Source organism: Lycorma delicatula, chromosome 4 (assembly GCF_047948215.1).
Source record: "Lycorma delicatula isolate Av1 chromosome 4, ASM4794821v1, whole genome shotgun sequence".
NCBI lineage: Eukaryota > Metazoa > Arthropoda > Insecta > Hemiptera > Fulgoridae > Lycorma > Lycorma delicatula.
The window spans coordinates 207,519,397-207,536,822 of record NC_134458.1 but is presented as its reverse complement, the minus strand read 5'-3'; the positions used below and the strand labels follow the sequence as shown (position 1 = coordinate 207,536,822).

Below are 17,426 nucleotides of genomic sequence, written 5' to 3'. Positions count from 1 at the left end.
CTCTTCTTCTCTGCGTGTAAATTGGTCCAGTAATTTTTTAGTGTATAGCGGACACACATACTGGAAACATTGCAATGGAGCTGTAAATTATTTAGTATAGCGTATGTTGCTTTTACATCCAACAGTTAGCACTGTTAACACGATATTTAGTTTTTTATCAATTTGTAACCCTTAAAATGAAAATTTCGCAAAATCCTTTCTTAGTGCATGCCTTCTTAAAGATATGAAGGTACCCTAACAATTTCAAGTCTCTACCTATAATAGTTTTGGTTGTACGTTGATTACGAGTCAGTGAATCAGTCAGGACATTGTTTTTTATATTAGAGATTTCATGACTATTCTCATAATGTTTCAAGTTATTATACAACAATTAAGGCACTTATTCTCAAGTGTGGTTACAATAAACAATTTAATGGATCTTTTCTTTTAATATATAATTTGATATGAATAATGTTTATTTTTACAGATGAAGATTACATGTAATAAATTTACTTGTTTAATTTGGAAGAATTTTTTTTATTTACATACTTCATGGAATTTATTAAGATATTAAGGTATACATATCAATGTACATCATTTGAAATAATTTATCAGATATTTCAATTTATGCAAATTAAAACCAATGTTATTATTTATATTTTATGAATATCACTTACGTTAATTCTATTTTTATAAGTATTTTTATAAGTACTGGTAGGATGTTTAAAGATCAGTCTACATCTATAGATTCAATCTGAAACATTTTTATTTATTAAAATCAAAATGGAAATTAATTAAACTGACTATTTTAGTTATTTGACTGTTTTTAGTGCCTTTTCTTTCTTTTTCCTGTTTAGCCTTTGGTAATTACCTTTCAGATAATACTTCAGTGGATGAATGAGGATAATATGTATGAGTGTAGTCTTGTACAATCTCAGTTCGACCATTCCTGAGATGTCTGGTTAATTGAAACCCAACCACCAAAGAATACCGTTATCCATGATCTAGTATTCAAATCCGTGTTAAAATAACTGACTTTACTAGAACTTGAACGCTGAAACTCTCAACTTCCAAATCAGATGATCTGGGAAGACACGTTCACCACTAGATCAACCCAGTGGGTTTTTAGTTAGTGCCTATCGGGGTGAGAACCCACCTTCTGGATGTATTCCTATCACAGGAAAAAAATAAACGATACTGCAACGTTATCAATATCTGTCTGTGGTTATGAATTTCACACCAGTCTGCAAAGATAGCCAAGGGTAGAAGCTAAAGGAAAAGTTAGGGTTCATGAAGTCAGCAAGGATAGCAATGGTCAAGAGTAAAGAATGACATTTAACATGATTATGATCTACAACATTCCATAGTTTTTCTCACTTTTAAAATTAGAAGAATTTTATTAAAATAAATATAACATACCAATGCACACTTTTTTTTTTATATTATACTATATATATTTCCATCCCCAAAAATGTTGATAATACCTTAAAAATATTGTAATCATCTAAAAAGGAGATATATGCAATATCTATTTGGTCATCATGACAACCAATAATATTTTTTTGACTCAAATTGCAGTATCTAGCCCAGCAGGCTGGTCAAGTGGTTAACTCGTCTAAAATTATTTATTACAAGCTGATTTTTGAAGTTGAAGGTTCTAAGGTTCAAATCCTAGTAAACGTTCACTGCTTTTAAATGAATTTAAATACTAGACAGTGGATACTGGTGTGCTTTGGTGATTGGGGTTCAATTAACCACACCTTTCAGGAATGGTTGGTCTGAGTCTATATAAGACTACACCTCATTTAGATGTCAAACATTATTCTCATCTCATTGGGCTAGAGGGGGGTTGCTTACTGTTCACTTGTTAAAGAGACTGTAGTGTACACATTAGGAAAATAAAAAAAAATAAATAGCAATATCTAATAAATCTATTTTAAACATTCAAGTGATTGAAACAAAATATTTTTTACAACATATTACAGTATGGAGTTTTTTCAGTTTACCAAAAACTATAGTTTTGCTGCCCCATTCAAACAATAACTGATTCAATTACGTGAAATGTATATAAAACATTAGCTTAAGTAATTTTCAAAATAATTGAAAAACTATTCTTATTTTCTAAAGATAATTATACAGTAAAAGCTTGATAATTTGTTATTTTTACAATTTTATCAATCCAAGTTTTCTTATTTATTTGTTTTAAAAAATTCAAACCACTACGTTATTCAAATAATAAAACATTAAGTAATTAATAAAAGTTCTGTGTTAATTACACAGCATAGGTGAAACACATACACAGAAACCCATGAATTTTATTTTCCAGTTCTTTGTTTACATGAAAAATAAACTGGTAAGGAATTACTGGACAGCTGTTTATCATAAATATTTACTGTATAAGGTAATACTAATTAAGTTAGGTAAAATGTAATGTGCTGATATACAGAAAATCAATTTTAAATTAAAAAAAAAGTTGTTTCTCAAAGTTATAAGAATAACATGAACATAACAATGAACATTAAATTGTGTAAAAAACACTTAGAACTTGTACATTTCAATGACCAGTACCTAGTTAAATGACTGTAGACAAACACTGATTAACAACATGAACAGCTAAAGAGATGAAATAATTTTTCAAAAATAAAAGACCAACACAATTAATGAAAAAATAGAGAAATAATTAGTTTTTAGACTATGTTCACAGAAGCATATGAATTACTGAAATTTATCCCAAATGGAAGCATACATAGGTTATAAACTGTATCATAATCTTAAAAATTCAACAGGAAAATAATAAAATAACAAGTAAGATGAATTACAAAGGGACTTTTTTTAAAATAAAATAAGATAAATGTGATTTTTAGTGGGGCTCTGAGTTGGTTTAAGTTCAAACTGAAAAAAAGTTTCATGGAAACAAAATAAAAATATATATAATATCTTAAAAAATATTGAATCTTGGAAACAAAATTAGGTTTAACATAATAAAGATGCCACTGAATTGGTTGTTCATTAAGATTTTTACATGTTTATCAAATTGGACACAGTTTTCAGAATTTAAAAATGAAGTGGATAAATGGAAACAATTGATAATAAACTGAGAATTGAAGGATATGAACTAAGAAATGTTTTTTTTTTTTTTTGCAAAAGCCATGTTTAATAAATTAGTTTCTGTATATGATCAAACTAAATGCTCGGTATAGTTCATGCTAATGCCATTAGAATTTAATTAATGACTAAAAACAAACCAGTTAATGACACTAGAAATTTATAAACAGGGGAACTGACGTCTGTTATATATCAGCAGTACCACACAATGTTGTACACACAAAAGAAAAATTTGTGTAACTCATGCAGATAACATGAATGATGAAATCATCCCTAAGGATGAACAAAGGAAAAGGTGCCAATAGAATCTTTAAAAATATACAGAAAGAAGAAAACTACTAAAGCTTTGTGTGTACATAAAGATCTGAATTTATCCTTCATGTAGATTACCACAAAAGTAATCTTTATCAAGTAGTTCCTATTGATTACCAAACTAGGGGTCAAAGTAATGAATAATTTCTAAAAAATAGCAGAAAAGTAAGAAAAAAATTAGACAACAGTATTAACAGCAGTGAATAAGAAAGCAGCAATGCAGAAAGATAGAATGAACCCATAAAAACACTCGATAATGTATCAACACTTACCAATCACGGAAAAAAGTCACAAACACTCAGTGAATAACTTAAACATTCTACACATACATAAAATACGACCAAAACTTAGCAAGCTGAAATATTATGAAACATACAAACACAAAACCCTGAAAAGAAAGATATACTAAATCAACAAACAATTCAGTTCTAATGTAATTTTGATCATGTCATCCTAAATTCTTTTCTCAATTTAAAAAAACTACCTGAAATAACGAAAGTAACATTAACATCATAGAGATTACGTGTGCTTCAGTACTGATTAGAAATCAGCAATCTTTATAAGCAAATCTACGTTATCCTTATTATTTTAATGAAATTTGAAGTTTATGTTAAAAAAGAGAACTAATTGTCAATAAAAAGTGTAGCTCAAAGAGATTCAGATGCTTTGTGTCAACAAAGTGCAATGGTGTTATAACAAGTGCTACAACTTGTTAAGAAATTTTCTCAGAAATAATTTACTTTCTTGTGATTAAGTAATAATGATTACATCAGTGATCAATCTTGGCAGTTACAAGCATAATCTGTGATTGATATCTCATTGAAAAATGTCATAATGCTGTTGAAATTTACCAACAGTAATGTGAAACAAAAAGACAATTTGTAATAATCAAACAAAAGATAAAAAAAAATATGGGTTTTTAATTAGGTCCAAACAAGAATTCTTGATGAAGAAAAGAGTGGAGGAATAGAATTCAAATAGATGATCTTATTTATCAAGAAATGGGAAAGTTGACACTTTATTGGAAATGTATAGTTCTTACTATGCAATTTTCACATTGCAAAGTTAAGGTGTATAAAATTATTATAAAAATCTAGGTCATCATATATTTTATTCAAATAATAATCCTTAAAATGTTCAGCCCTGATACAGAAAGAATGGCTTCTGCATATGCATTTTCAGATTAATATTAGAGAAGGCAATACATTTTTTCCTCTAAACTGTGGCTATTAATAAAACATAGGTTTTAATGTTGAAGGAAGACAAAAACCCATACACAGGGCAATGTTCACAAAAATTAAACAAAACTAGTCACTAAGGAAGATCATGGCCATCCTTTTTGAGGCAAAAAAGATATCTTTTTGATAAATTTTATGGAGCTGGAAACAATAACAATAGTACTGATGTATTGAAAAATGAAAAATGTACATTAAAACTGGTATTATGGGATTCTGACATCAGGAATTGTTCTTTTTCATAATAATACAGACACTGACTGTCCTACACTGTTCAAAAGACCTATTACTTCTAAGGTGAAACTTTTTTTACCTAAAGAAGCAACTTGGCTCTCAACAGTTCCAACGGAGTAAATAATTAAAATGGTTATGTAGTAAATATATTAAGGGATATCGAAATGATAATAAATATTTCTTTTGTTTCTTTTTTTTATAACTATGCCTTATATAACATATGCTATATTAATCTAATAATGAATTTATCAATTTAAATACATGATACTTAAATTAATCAAATCTATCAGTCATTCGATGATTAATCATCAAGATTCTACTGTACTATGTTAAATTTTGTTTACCAATAATAAAACTACCATATAAAGTATATCATAAAAATGTCTTACGTTTCAATGGTTCAGGACGGCAGAATCTAAACGGATCACCGACATAACCAAGTACACAGCTACAAGATGGTAAATGGTTAATAACTGTACATTCAGCATTTTGTCCACACATACCGGGACATGGATTTTGACATTTATTACGAACACATGCTCTGTCTGATGGACAATCAGAATCAAATATACATTCTGGACGACAACCTTCATATGGATTACCTGTATACTCAGGTAAACAAGTACATGATCCTGCACCCTTTAATTCTCTACAAACAGCATTACTACCACAAGGTGATGGTTCACATGGGGTTTGTACTTCTTGTATCGGTGCAGCTGAAATTAAGTCAATACAATTGTTTGAGTAATAAGTACAAAATACAAAATCACCTATCACCACAACACAGTTAAACCGGATTAGTACGTAGCGCATTATTAAACATAATTAAAATCAACAGTAATTATTATTATAGTATAAAAATATATAATTATTACATAAAAAGAAAACTACAATTGCTGGCTGCGAAGCATTAGTATTGTAAGTTCAAAGCATAGTGAGTTCAGTGTGAATAAAATAATTTTTTCTTGATTCACAAGAACTATTCATCATTAAAAAAATGTCATTATTGAAACAAAAACAATGTTTAAAATAAAATTCTAATTAAAATTTCTTTTCATATTATAAATAATAAAAAAATTTAACAATAAAGGAAATTTTGATGTGTGGTTAAAAATATACTGAATTGTAACTATATAAAATTAAAATTAAGAAAAAAACATTTAAATTAATAGCTTAATGCAATAATTAATAATAACAATAAAAATAATAAAGAAATGTAAATGGAAATACAATTTTAATTTAAAAAAGAAAAATTGAAATAAATATAAAATTCACTTCTCAAATTGATTAGCCATATTAAAATCAGTACAATTTACCTAGTTTTAAATTATTAAGTAGAAAATAGATCAAATAAAGCATATAATGCTAACTAGAACTTAAATAAAATAAAATTAACAAGTACAGGCAGATTGTACTTAAAAAGAATTATAATGACGTGACAGAGATAATGCAGACATTTAAGCTTGGTTTCCATGATATAATATGTTTAAGAAATATTAATATAGTTTTTAAATTGACTACTGTCTAACGTGAAAGTTGTAAAAACTATCTCAGTTTAAGCTAGCTTTCCTCTAAAGCAAACTTATTCAAAAACTACTGCTGAGAGTTTTGAGTATTTTCTTGCTATTATGCATTGATGTTTGAATTATGTTTTAAGAAACTTTATTGTTTGTGTTAATATTCAAAGATTGTGTATAAAATTTAAATTATGTTAATTCGTTTAGAATACTGTATTATGTGAAAACTAGACTAACTTGAAATTTACTAAATCACAAAAACAACATTCTAGATGAGCAAACGAAATTTAAATTAAACATTTTCTGAGCCGATCATCAACAAGATGCTTTAAAATCTAACCAGAAAAAAGTGCTACACATAAAGACACAAAATCACTTGCTCTTTTCAGCAGTACTCTCTGAAGAAGACTGGTTTACAGTGAAAACTATATCAAACTAAATAAATCTTTTATAATTTTCATCTTAAATTATAGTGTACTATAGTTGATTAAAGGCTTTCTTTATAAAAATAAAATATACAAGAAAGATAATTAATCAAATCTTTAGTAATATCTACTTTAAATAATCCTTTCTGCACTTTCAACATTAGAAACCTACCAACAGCTGTTAATAAGCTCTACATAGATGTAAAGAGTATTAATAGATCTACATTTACGAGAGTAAATTCCAAATAGTATGACATCACTTCTTCTCTAAATAAAAAATATGATTATGGTATTAGAAATTTTAATCATCTACCCTTGGAGGATAATCATAAAATACAATAAAGTTGCTGATTTGAGAATCTGATGGCAATTTCTATGGATTTAGTGAAATAAAAGAGGGGTTGGTATTATCACATGTTTTGGAATAAATTATAATACATGTTTCTTCTTAGAAATAAATATGGTTTAATAATCATTTACGAATCACCTTGATAAATGTTTTTAATCAAGAACTGGTTAACAATAACCAACATATGCTGAATGCATGTTATTAGAATTGAATGATTTACACTACAAAACTCAATTTTTATAAAATTATTTTATGACTTTTATAAAATTTTAATATGTTTACAGTTGAGAGGAATACTAAAATTCTGACCATATTTTAAGCCCTTGAAGTTAATTTTCACAATACTATTATAGAAATATTCATCAAATTGGTTTTATGTTAATTAAATTAGTTGGACAAAGCAAGATTTTGTCCGTCTACAACTGGTCCCATCAGACCCCTAATTTTATTTTTCTTTGGTAGCTTAACAACTTATACATTGTGCTTTGATGCCTTGACCCTTTTTCCTCTTTATTTTCCATTTTTATGATAAATAAATAAAACGAGAAAAAAATTGAAGTATAATAATAAAATTTAAAATACACATTGCAACTTTATTTAAAATAATGATTTAACTTACTATTTTTTGAAAATACAGACACCATCAGTTGTTTGTATTACTGATTTATCCCTTTTTTTCATATGAAAATCAAAACTTTCTAAATGGTGTCAGTCAAAGAGGAACAGGTAATATATTTTGTATGGCATGTGTTTCTTTTCACATTGTTATGAAGAAAAATGAAAGTAACCTTCTATTGTGTTTCTAGTTATCTATCACAAGTAAATATTAGACAGGAAAAGACAGTTTCCTCGGGTTGTTTCATATCCTACCTTTACACTAGCACTCAAGAGTTTGGATTTGTATTTTAAAGATATTGTTATAATTTATGTTCATTTATAAAATGAAGTGCTTAGTTTAATATAGATTTAATCATATTTTTTCTTTTTTTTACCCGATTCCAATTAATAATTTTTAAACTTGTGAAAAATTATTTAATAAAAAATAAATCAAATTAAGAGTTTCTCAATTTTTTACTAGGAAAAAAAAAATGATTAAAATCAGTCAAAAATATAACTTCCCAAGTAAATATATACACATTCTCTGTACAGTATCCAAGGGAGATTTCAGGTTACCAAAATCTTTTTTTTAAATTCTTTTTAAACCGATTAGTTTCATTTTTTTATTAAGTTCCGTTTTTGATGAGCTCAAGTTTATATGACATTCCTTTCACTAACACTGGTTGTAAATGTATTTGATTATCATAACATATAGCTAAAAACAAAAGATTGCTTATCCGTTAAAATATTAATAAAATGAGAATTATTTTGAAATGTATAGCAAAATATTCAATGGTTAAATTAGCAAGACCAAATAAGACATTGGGATAATTAGACTGAAAAAATAATCAGTATAAAAAACAATAAATTATAGACAAAAAAACTTTAGAAAAAATTAAAATGGATTTTTCTAGTGCATATTAGAAAAAAGAGGGTGTGTAGTAAAAAATAACAGAAATAAATAAATTTTGACTCGTAAACATATATTAAGTACATCATTCATTACTAAATAGAAGGTTACTTGGTTAAAATTCTATAAAACAATGAAAATTCATCCATTTTTGTATAGAAAGCAGTATTAGATATAAGCTGAAGGGAGGAAAGATGTATATAATCAGTTAAAATGTCATTTTTACAAACAGGCTGTAGGCTGAATAACATTAGATTAAATGATCGATGAGATTTTTCAAAAAAAGTTAGCCATTTTAGCATTGAGGTGGTCAAGACATACAGTCTAAAAGAAAATTAAAACTATCCATTAATAGAATGGGTGATTCATGATTGTACAAGTAAGTAAAGTTATAAGTTAGCAGAGAAAAGGGATCCTGACAGACATAGATGAAGATATATATTATTCAGGAGAAATGCTGTAAAAATGACTTAAAAACTGAATAATTTGTTGTTAATGACCAGAATCAGAAAAAAATTGAATTGACTACCTAAAGAACCATTAAATAATAAAGAACATAAATTTTTCTGAAATAAAATCAGTGGGTAAAATCATAACCTTCAACTTACTACTGCTATATTTTAATAGTCACTTAATGAAAATTTAAGAAAAATCAATGATAGTACAATTTATTTTAAGATGAAAGTAATAAAAACATCTGTATCTGAGCTAAGTTTTGTTCTATGTTAGGCTTCTTCAGTTTTTTGAAGCAAAAGCTATCTCAATCACTAAGTTTCTTATAATTTCAATTTAAAATTAAGTGTACTGATAACAATTTTTATATCATAATACATCATGGATATTTGAATAGCAAAATTATATTTCCATTTGCTTACAAAAGAATATAAAAAAAAGTATAAGAAATAAAATTATTTTTTATAACATTAAAAAAAAAATTAATGGATATCAGAAAAGCTAATGTGTGATATAACAGTTATTATTTTACATTATATGTAAATTGAATAATAATTAATTTGTAAAATAATTAAGATTAACAATGGTGATAATTTACAATAACAAAAGAATAATATTTATAAATAACATTTTACTTATATAAAAATTATATTTCATACTCTGTAAACCAAAATATAAAAAAAAAACAAAAAACAATAACATTAATATATTAATGCACATTATATTTTATAAAAAGAAGACTTAAAGACTAAAACTAATAATTAGATTCTAATAATAAACTATAATACTAATATTATTGGTTATTAAGAAATAGATAGCACAATATATATAACTATTCTTTACAATGTAGATGAAAAAAAAAATACTGATTACAATAATAATGTAAAACAAAATGAATACAATATTTCCATAATGATATTAAAAATAATGATGGTAGAAGAACCTTATTAATTCAGTACAACATTTTCAAATGGATCGTAATATAATGAAGTCATATTTTGATTACAATGATAAAAAAAATATTAAATAAGTTATTTAATAAATAAAGAATAAATAATTTAAAATGAAACGGATAACAATAAAAAATCTGTAAAAAAGATTCAATCACAAAATAAAAAAAATATTTTATGTAACTGTCTATTCTCATGTAATGAGAATTAATTATAGAAAAGTAGTTAAAAATCTGATACATGCATATTGGCATCGAGCCAAAAGAAAATTTTCATATCAAATTGAAAGCAGCGGTACAACTATTACTAAATTTTTGAATTGAGACTTAATTCTTACGAAAAGGAATTTACCAATTAAATAATATTAGTAAATATGTACTATAAATCATATTCTTGTATTATAAGAATATGATACTCTATAACAGGAGATAATATCAATAAATACATATCACCAATGAACAATGAAAATTAGGGAATTTTCATTTCTTTTAGTTTTTTAATAATTTTTATTATTATAACTTAGATCACATATAAAAGTTTCAACAGTTCAATTAAAAAAAAACAATTTATTAATGATAATTAAACAACTACTAATGATAAATGACATTACTTGCTGATGGTTTTATAACATAGATAACACTTTTTAATTATGATGTTATTATGAGTTACTGAATTAATAAGGTTATAAAAATTAATGATATGATTACTCTAAATAATTGTTTAATATAAAAATATAATAACAATGATGATCATTACATGTAAACAAGATTAAATAAAACCTTAATAATAATAACACCTAGAAAAAACTAAAAAAATAAAAAAAATACTGTAAAGGGGAATTATATAAGAAAATAGATCAATTACAACAACAACAACAACAATGAAGAAGGTCAATATACAATCAGAAACATTAAACTAATAACAAAACTATCAACAATAACAACGCAGATAAAATTCTATAGAAAAAAATAAGAAGCAATTTGTACTATTTTCTGCCAATTAATTTAAAAAAATTAAAAATATTTGTTTGTAAAATTACAAAAAAATAAAGAGATAAAATAAGATTTGAGAAGAATAATGACAGAAAGTGTAAGTGATAATAGCATGCACATATAATAATAAAAACACGTACATAATCAAAAACATCATGCAAACATAAACATAACATTGCATGGCAAAATAATAACTATCATAAAAAAACATGCATCAATGCATATGTCATTTAAAAAAAACACTGCATAAACGTGTAAATAAATAATAATAATAATAACAATGAGATAAAAGATTATGTTGAAAAATGAAAAAAATTGATTGATTAAAGTCTGGAAAGAAACTGATTAATATATAATTAATCTGAATATTCTGGGTAAAAAAATGTCATTTAGGGTAGAAAAATACCAACTTAAACAACAAGTCTTAATAAACAATGGATTCATACAAAATATTTTAAAACTTAGTACCTAAATGTATACTAGAATATACTAAGTACTTCCTAAGTTCAGACATTTTTAAGTATAATCTGTGTTATTTCTAAGTAATGTCAGTACATTTTTGCTTTTTGAGTACAGTATCTTATTATAGTATCTTATACAGTAACATACTCATAAAAGATTACAGCTCAATAATACATCAAATTAAAATTGTCATCAGAATATTGTAGACTGTAAACACCATTCCATGACTAAAATAAATAAATAAATAAATATATATATAATAAAAGAAGCAAAAGCTTCATACAGGTGGTCACATATTACCAGCACCAAATCATAGAAGGAGTAAATATTAATTCCACAAAAAAATAATTTATGAATCTAAACGGAGTAAAAATGATTTTGATAAAATTTTATTATGCCTGGGAAAGTTAATTTGATAAAAAAAGAAATGTGTTTCAAATCTAACATCCTTTTAAATGATTTCATTTGGTGGAATGAATACTGAAAGATAAATCATGCAAATAATAATAATAAATTCAAAACTTATACAGAAGGTAGTGCTGGTTTGAGTTTAACTAGTCAGATTCGAAAAAAAGGTAATTGCAAAATTAAAAATAATAACAAATTAGATGAGATGAAAAGAAATAAAACGAGACAAAAATTATGCGTAAATGAGTACTTCTAAGAAACTACACACTCTGTTCCAACAATTTCATTTGTCAAAAACCTTCATCATCAGTATTTGTCATAAGAAATTCCTTTAAAAAAAACTAAATTGTTATAAATAAAAGCAGTAAAGAAAACTTACTTTATATAGAAAACAAGGTGATTCCATTATTGCTTGGAAACGCTAAACTGCCAAACAAATTAGATGAGAACTCAGTAACAAGAAAAAATAAGAATGTACCAGATACTGTATTTCTTGATAAAAGTAAAAGAAATGGTGATTTTTAAAAATTTTAGATCACACTAGAATATCATTCAACATTTGACCTTAAACTGTTAATATACTGCACCTTGGGGCCTATAAAACAGAAGTCACTGAATATTGGTAATAGATTCCACTGGATCCTCCCAATATTAAACAAAGAAAAGATAGAATACTGAATAAGGAGATTTTAAAACAAAACATGAAGCAGATACTGATAAAGTAATTATCAAAGTATGAATGGAAAAAATTGTGTTACATCTAATAAGGAAATAAGAGATTTTATACGTTGATTTAGTGCAATAAAATAAAGGCAGGAGAATTAATTTAAAGGGAATATTGAATGTTGAATGACATAGATTATTAGAATCTGTGTAGAATATTACATTAATTATTTTACAAATACAGCATACTTACAGCTTAAAGCATTAAGAAAATAATTCATTCATATAAAACAATGCTTATTCAGAAGCATAAAAATAGATTATCTTTCTATTAGATATGCTTTTATCAGTATCAGTAATATTTACACTTACATTGATGAACTATATCTATATCATATAGACATCAATCATCACAATTTAACATTATGAGTGAAAATGATCAATTTTAAGTAGTTAATTCACATTACATCAGAAGGAACTGATTGATATAAATTTACATGATCTGAAAATAAACTTTGTGGAATATAATTTTCATGAATTACGTATTTTTAAAAGTTCTAGACAGTTTCATACTTTCTACAACAAACTTTTCCTAAGAAGTTCAAAATATATATTTTTTAAATGACTTCATAATTAATTAATGCTGATATTTATTTCAAAATATTAAGTACACCAGTTATGTACATGAAATAAAATAGTATTATAAACTATGCAAAATGTTACAGTAAAAGTTATATTTGATAAAAAAACTATAAAAACTGCTTTATGAACACAAAATAAAAAAATAAATCCTTATATACAATTCTGTACAATAATATATTTATATCTGTGTATAACAATAATAAATATTTATTAGTTCTGTTATGGATCAGTTGCTCAACAGTTAAAAAATATTGATTACATAAAAAAATTGTATACTGTACAAAAACAGTTAGAATGAATTGGTTTTGTTTAACTAATCACTTCCATTGAATCAACAAAATGTTAATATAATTACATTAATAAATTTATTGAACTTAAAGATTTAATAATCAATTCCAAATAATTATAATGAACATTGAACATTTGAACTACACTGAGAAAATGCTTATCTCAATTTTAAAATTAATATTTATTTTTTCGAAGTAATAATTCATATTATATGACAGAAAATGTTCTCATTATCAAATTTATCAAAATTTTAACTTTTCTTTAAAAATGGGGAGTTACAAAGTCAATAATAAAATGTATTATGATGTTCTACAAAGACCGGCTTTACCGAACAAATACCTAAGACAGATGGGCGTTTTATACAGCCACTGGATAAGCAAGAGGATAGATCAATAGGCATAACTGCCCACATCACACCACACAAATAACAATAATACAGAAATTCTACAGGTCTATATCCTTAGGAAGAATTCACTGAATGTCTAGCTAAAACCCATTGAAAAGCATGGGAAGGAGTGACTAAGAATAAGGGGGAGTATCTTCCAATCAAAAGTGGACATGTTGAACAAATATATTATTAGTTTGTAATAACAGATTTATCTGAAGGAATGTTTCAAAATTATTCCAAGCAGCGAGTGCCCATACTATCCACAAATTCTCACATTGGTTATCTTTACTCAGAAAGGGAGTACCACATTATTGACAATTTTTTACTGATCAGCTAAAATACAGAGTTTCCTTTAACGATGAGACTAAACTCATTCTATTCTGATTCTATTTAACATAGTGAAGAAAACATTTCCAGTGAACATTGGTCTGAAAACACATACTTTTCTCTGTCCACCATTTTGTGTTTTTTAAGAAAAAAAATTATTTTTCAAGAATGGTTGGGGATAACGCAATATTTTTTAATAGGAAAAGAAATAACAATACTCTTCGTTGAAAAATTTCAAAATGGCGGTCGTTTCAATTTTTCAATCTTAAATATCTTCAGAATTATTAGATTTATCAAATTGTGTTGTATTATAAAAATTATGAAGCATTTTTTGGTGAAAAAAACGATACCCTTAGTCATAAAATTCCGACGATAAACAGCAGAGTTATTGCAAAAAGTAGGCCTAAACTGATTTGAATTTTTTATTATCAAGGTTTCTGATTAAAATTGCTAATTTTAGTAATTTTTGCTAATTATAGCAATTTCAATCAGAAAAGTTGATTTAGTTATCAAGCAAGTCAATAGAATTCAAATTCAAATCTACTCCAATAATAATTTTACAATTATTGGATTGTTCATTTATGTAATTCATTAGGATTCATCTATTCATGGCAATGAATACATGAAGGAATTATTTATAACCAGCCTAACTGGTCTAACTGTTTATAATGGCTTTACACTGCAAGAAGAGTACGTACATGGATAAAGTACTTTATCCACATGCTGGCAAATAACGGTTGTCATCTTTTTCCTTGGAACATATTTTTCTATAGTCAGTCAGTGGAATACTTATTTTTCAATAGAAGCAATTATTTGTAACAAAATATGTGTTTTTAATGGCATATGCATGAATTTGCATGTGTGTGTGTGTGTGTGTGTGTGTGTGTGTATATAAATCAGCATGAAATGAAATGAAAATGATAGAAAAAGATCAAGAATGAAATTAAATTTAAAAAAAAATAAAAATAACAAAAAGGTGAAACAAATAAAAAAAAATGAATAGGCAGAAAATTATGTACAAATTTAATATACTAACATCAAAAGACAACAAAAACAACGCTGTTAAAGAACTTCTAACCCACGACGTGAAGACGTTGGGGGACTTAAATCTTACCTTGAAAGTCCCCTAAGAATGAATCATGCATCATAAATAAAAGTGACAATAAAAAAGGGCAAACCACGATGCAGTTTATATGAAATGTTTTTCTCTTTTTTTTTACACATGTATATACATAGTATGTAGTATTACATGTCATGTCGTGCTCGTCATGCAAATAAAAAATCACGTGCTGTAACATGTAACACAAACAGGAGCTGACACGTTGCACTTGTTGAATCTCTTTCTTCTTGACCTGAAAAGGGCCTACCTAGATAAAACCTAACTAAATAATAGTAAAAATTATTCCTACACTAAAATTAGCCTAGGAAAATATAAATTAGAAATAATTTTCCTTCTTTAGAGAATCAAATGTAATAATATTATTTGCAAGAAATAATGAATGCTACTTAATTATTTTTCTTTAGTAAGATAAATATTTAAATTATTCAATCTCTTTAATAATCAATGTAAAAAAAAATAATGAAAATTATTAAAATTCGCTGTCAAATAAAATTTATAACTACTATTGAATAATGTAAGGAATAATTTAAAAAAATAAAAATGGTATACAAAATTATATAACTAAACTTAGAATTCTCCATTTTTTTATTTATTATTCTTTGAAGGAACTAAGTGCAGCACTAGTTTAAACTCCTTATCTCCTTTCGAAATATCATCAAACAAAATCCAACTCAATTCTTATAATCATTCATTACTTTTTTAAATCATGTAAAGATAAATTTCTAAATAGGGCAACATGGTTTTTTCTACGAGCAACATATTGAAAACTGGTTTAAGATGTTTAATTTAAAAATTGTATTAAATAACTCAGAAATATTTAATCATTTATAAAAATTAAACTTAAATCTTTTTAGACTGATTTTTTACTTTTTGAATATTTTTATTAAACTTTATATACTGCTTAAATAAAAAAGAAATTATGTAATAACAGGAATCAATATTCAATGCTGCACATATCAGCAATAAATCTGAATCATCAATCCCAGTGAAATTAATCTAATTAACATCAATACAATATGACTATACGTAAGTACGTATAGTTCTGACATAAGGATTCAAGATTTTTGAATGTTTTTCAGTTACACGATTTTTAAAAATATTAATCATGAATAAAGATTTTATACTTCAATTTGTATCTAACAAATAAACGTTTTTATAAATCAAAAGAAAAATAATACGGTGACTTAAAATGTACAAAATCCTTCATAAGTTTTGAAACAAGTACATTTAAAATGAATAAAGTATAAAGAAATCCACCAAAACAGGAAATAATAAAGTGTTTTTCTCCTATTTTTATATTTTTCAGGAAAATGTGTTTTGAAGTGTTTTTTTTATCTTCAGTTCCTTTCTTTATTTTTTATTTTAACATTTAAAATTATTAAAAACGCTTTACGAAAATAACCATATATAATTTGACATGGGAAATAAAAAAAAAAAAAATTGGATAAAGATGAAGAAATCAGGATCATCAGGAAAAATTAACTGGAAAACTCCGAAAAGATATAAAATAATAGAAAAAAGTAAAATCACTGCTATGATAGAATTCTTTATATTTTATATTTAATTAATAAATGAAATGACAATTAAAGTAAAAAATAAATTAAATAATAATCAATTTATTTAAAAAACAAAAAACAATACCTGTTACCCAAGATTTTACTTTTACAGTATGTATAAATAAAAGTCATGTTTATATCAATTTAAAACTTATTTAATGTAGTAAATTCTTTATTTTATTTATTACCCATACCAGCTATAAAAAATGAACCAGAACAATAAAACTCAACGTTTGAGAGACAACTTGGTTCTTAAACTGTAGGTTATCTTGGTTTTGATTTTTAATCATAACTTACATAAAAATAAAAAAATAGTCATGATTAATATTACTAATTTAGTGTTAATGTAATCTAATGTAAGACATAAACAAATAAAAAAATTTTTTTTTTCAATTCACTGTAATGTAATCACTTCTGTGGCTGTTCTAAGACAATCAGGTTAAAAAATGTATCTATTTTTTACATAAAATATTATTGTTATAGATACTCATTGATAATATTTAAAAATCAAAAC

At 25.4% G+C, this 17,426-nt stretch overlaps 1 protein-coding gene across 1 annotated transcript in view; it reads right to left on the bottom strand.

The window, feature by feature from the left end:
* Nucleotides 1-17,426, bottom strand: part of dpy (fibrillin-like protein dumpy) — a 705,616-nt gene that overhangs the window by 146,510 nt on the left and 541,680 nt on the right. Inside the window, exon 97 of the mRNA XM_075365108.1 lies at nucleotides 5,255-5,581. Within this exon, the coding sequence (XP_075221223.1) occupies nucleotides 5,255-5,581 (327 nt within the window). The remainder of the gene's footprint in view (nucleotides 1-5,254; nucleotides 5,582-17,426) is intronic.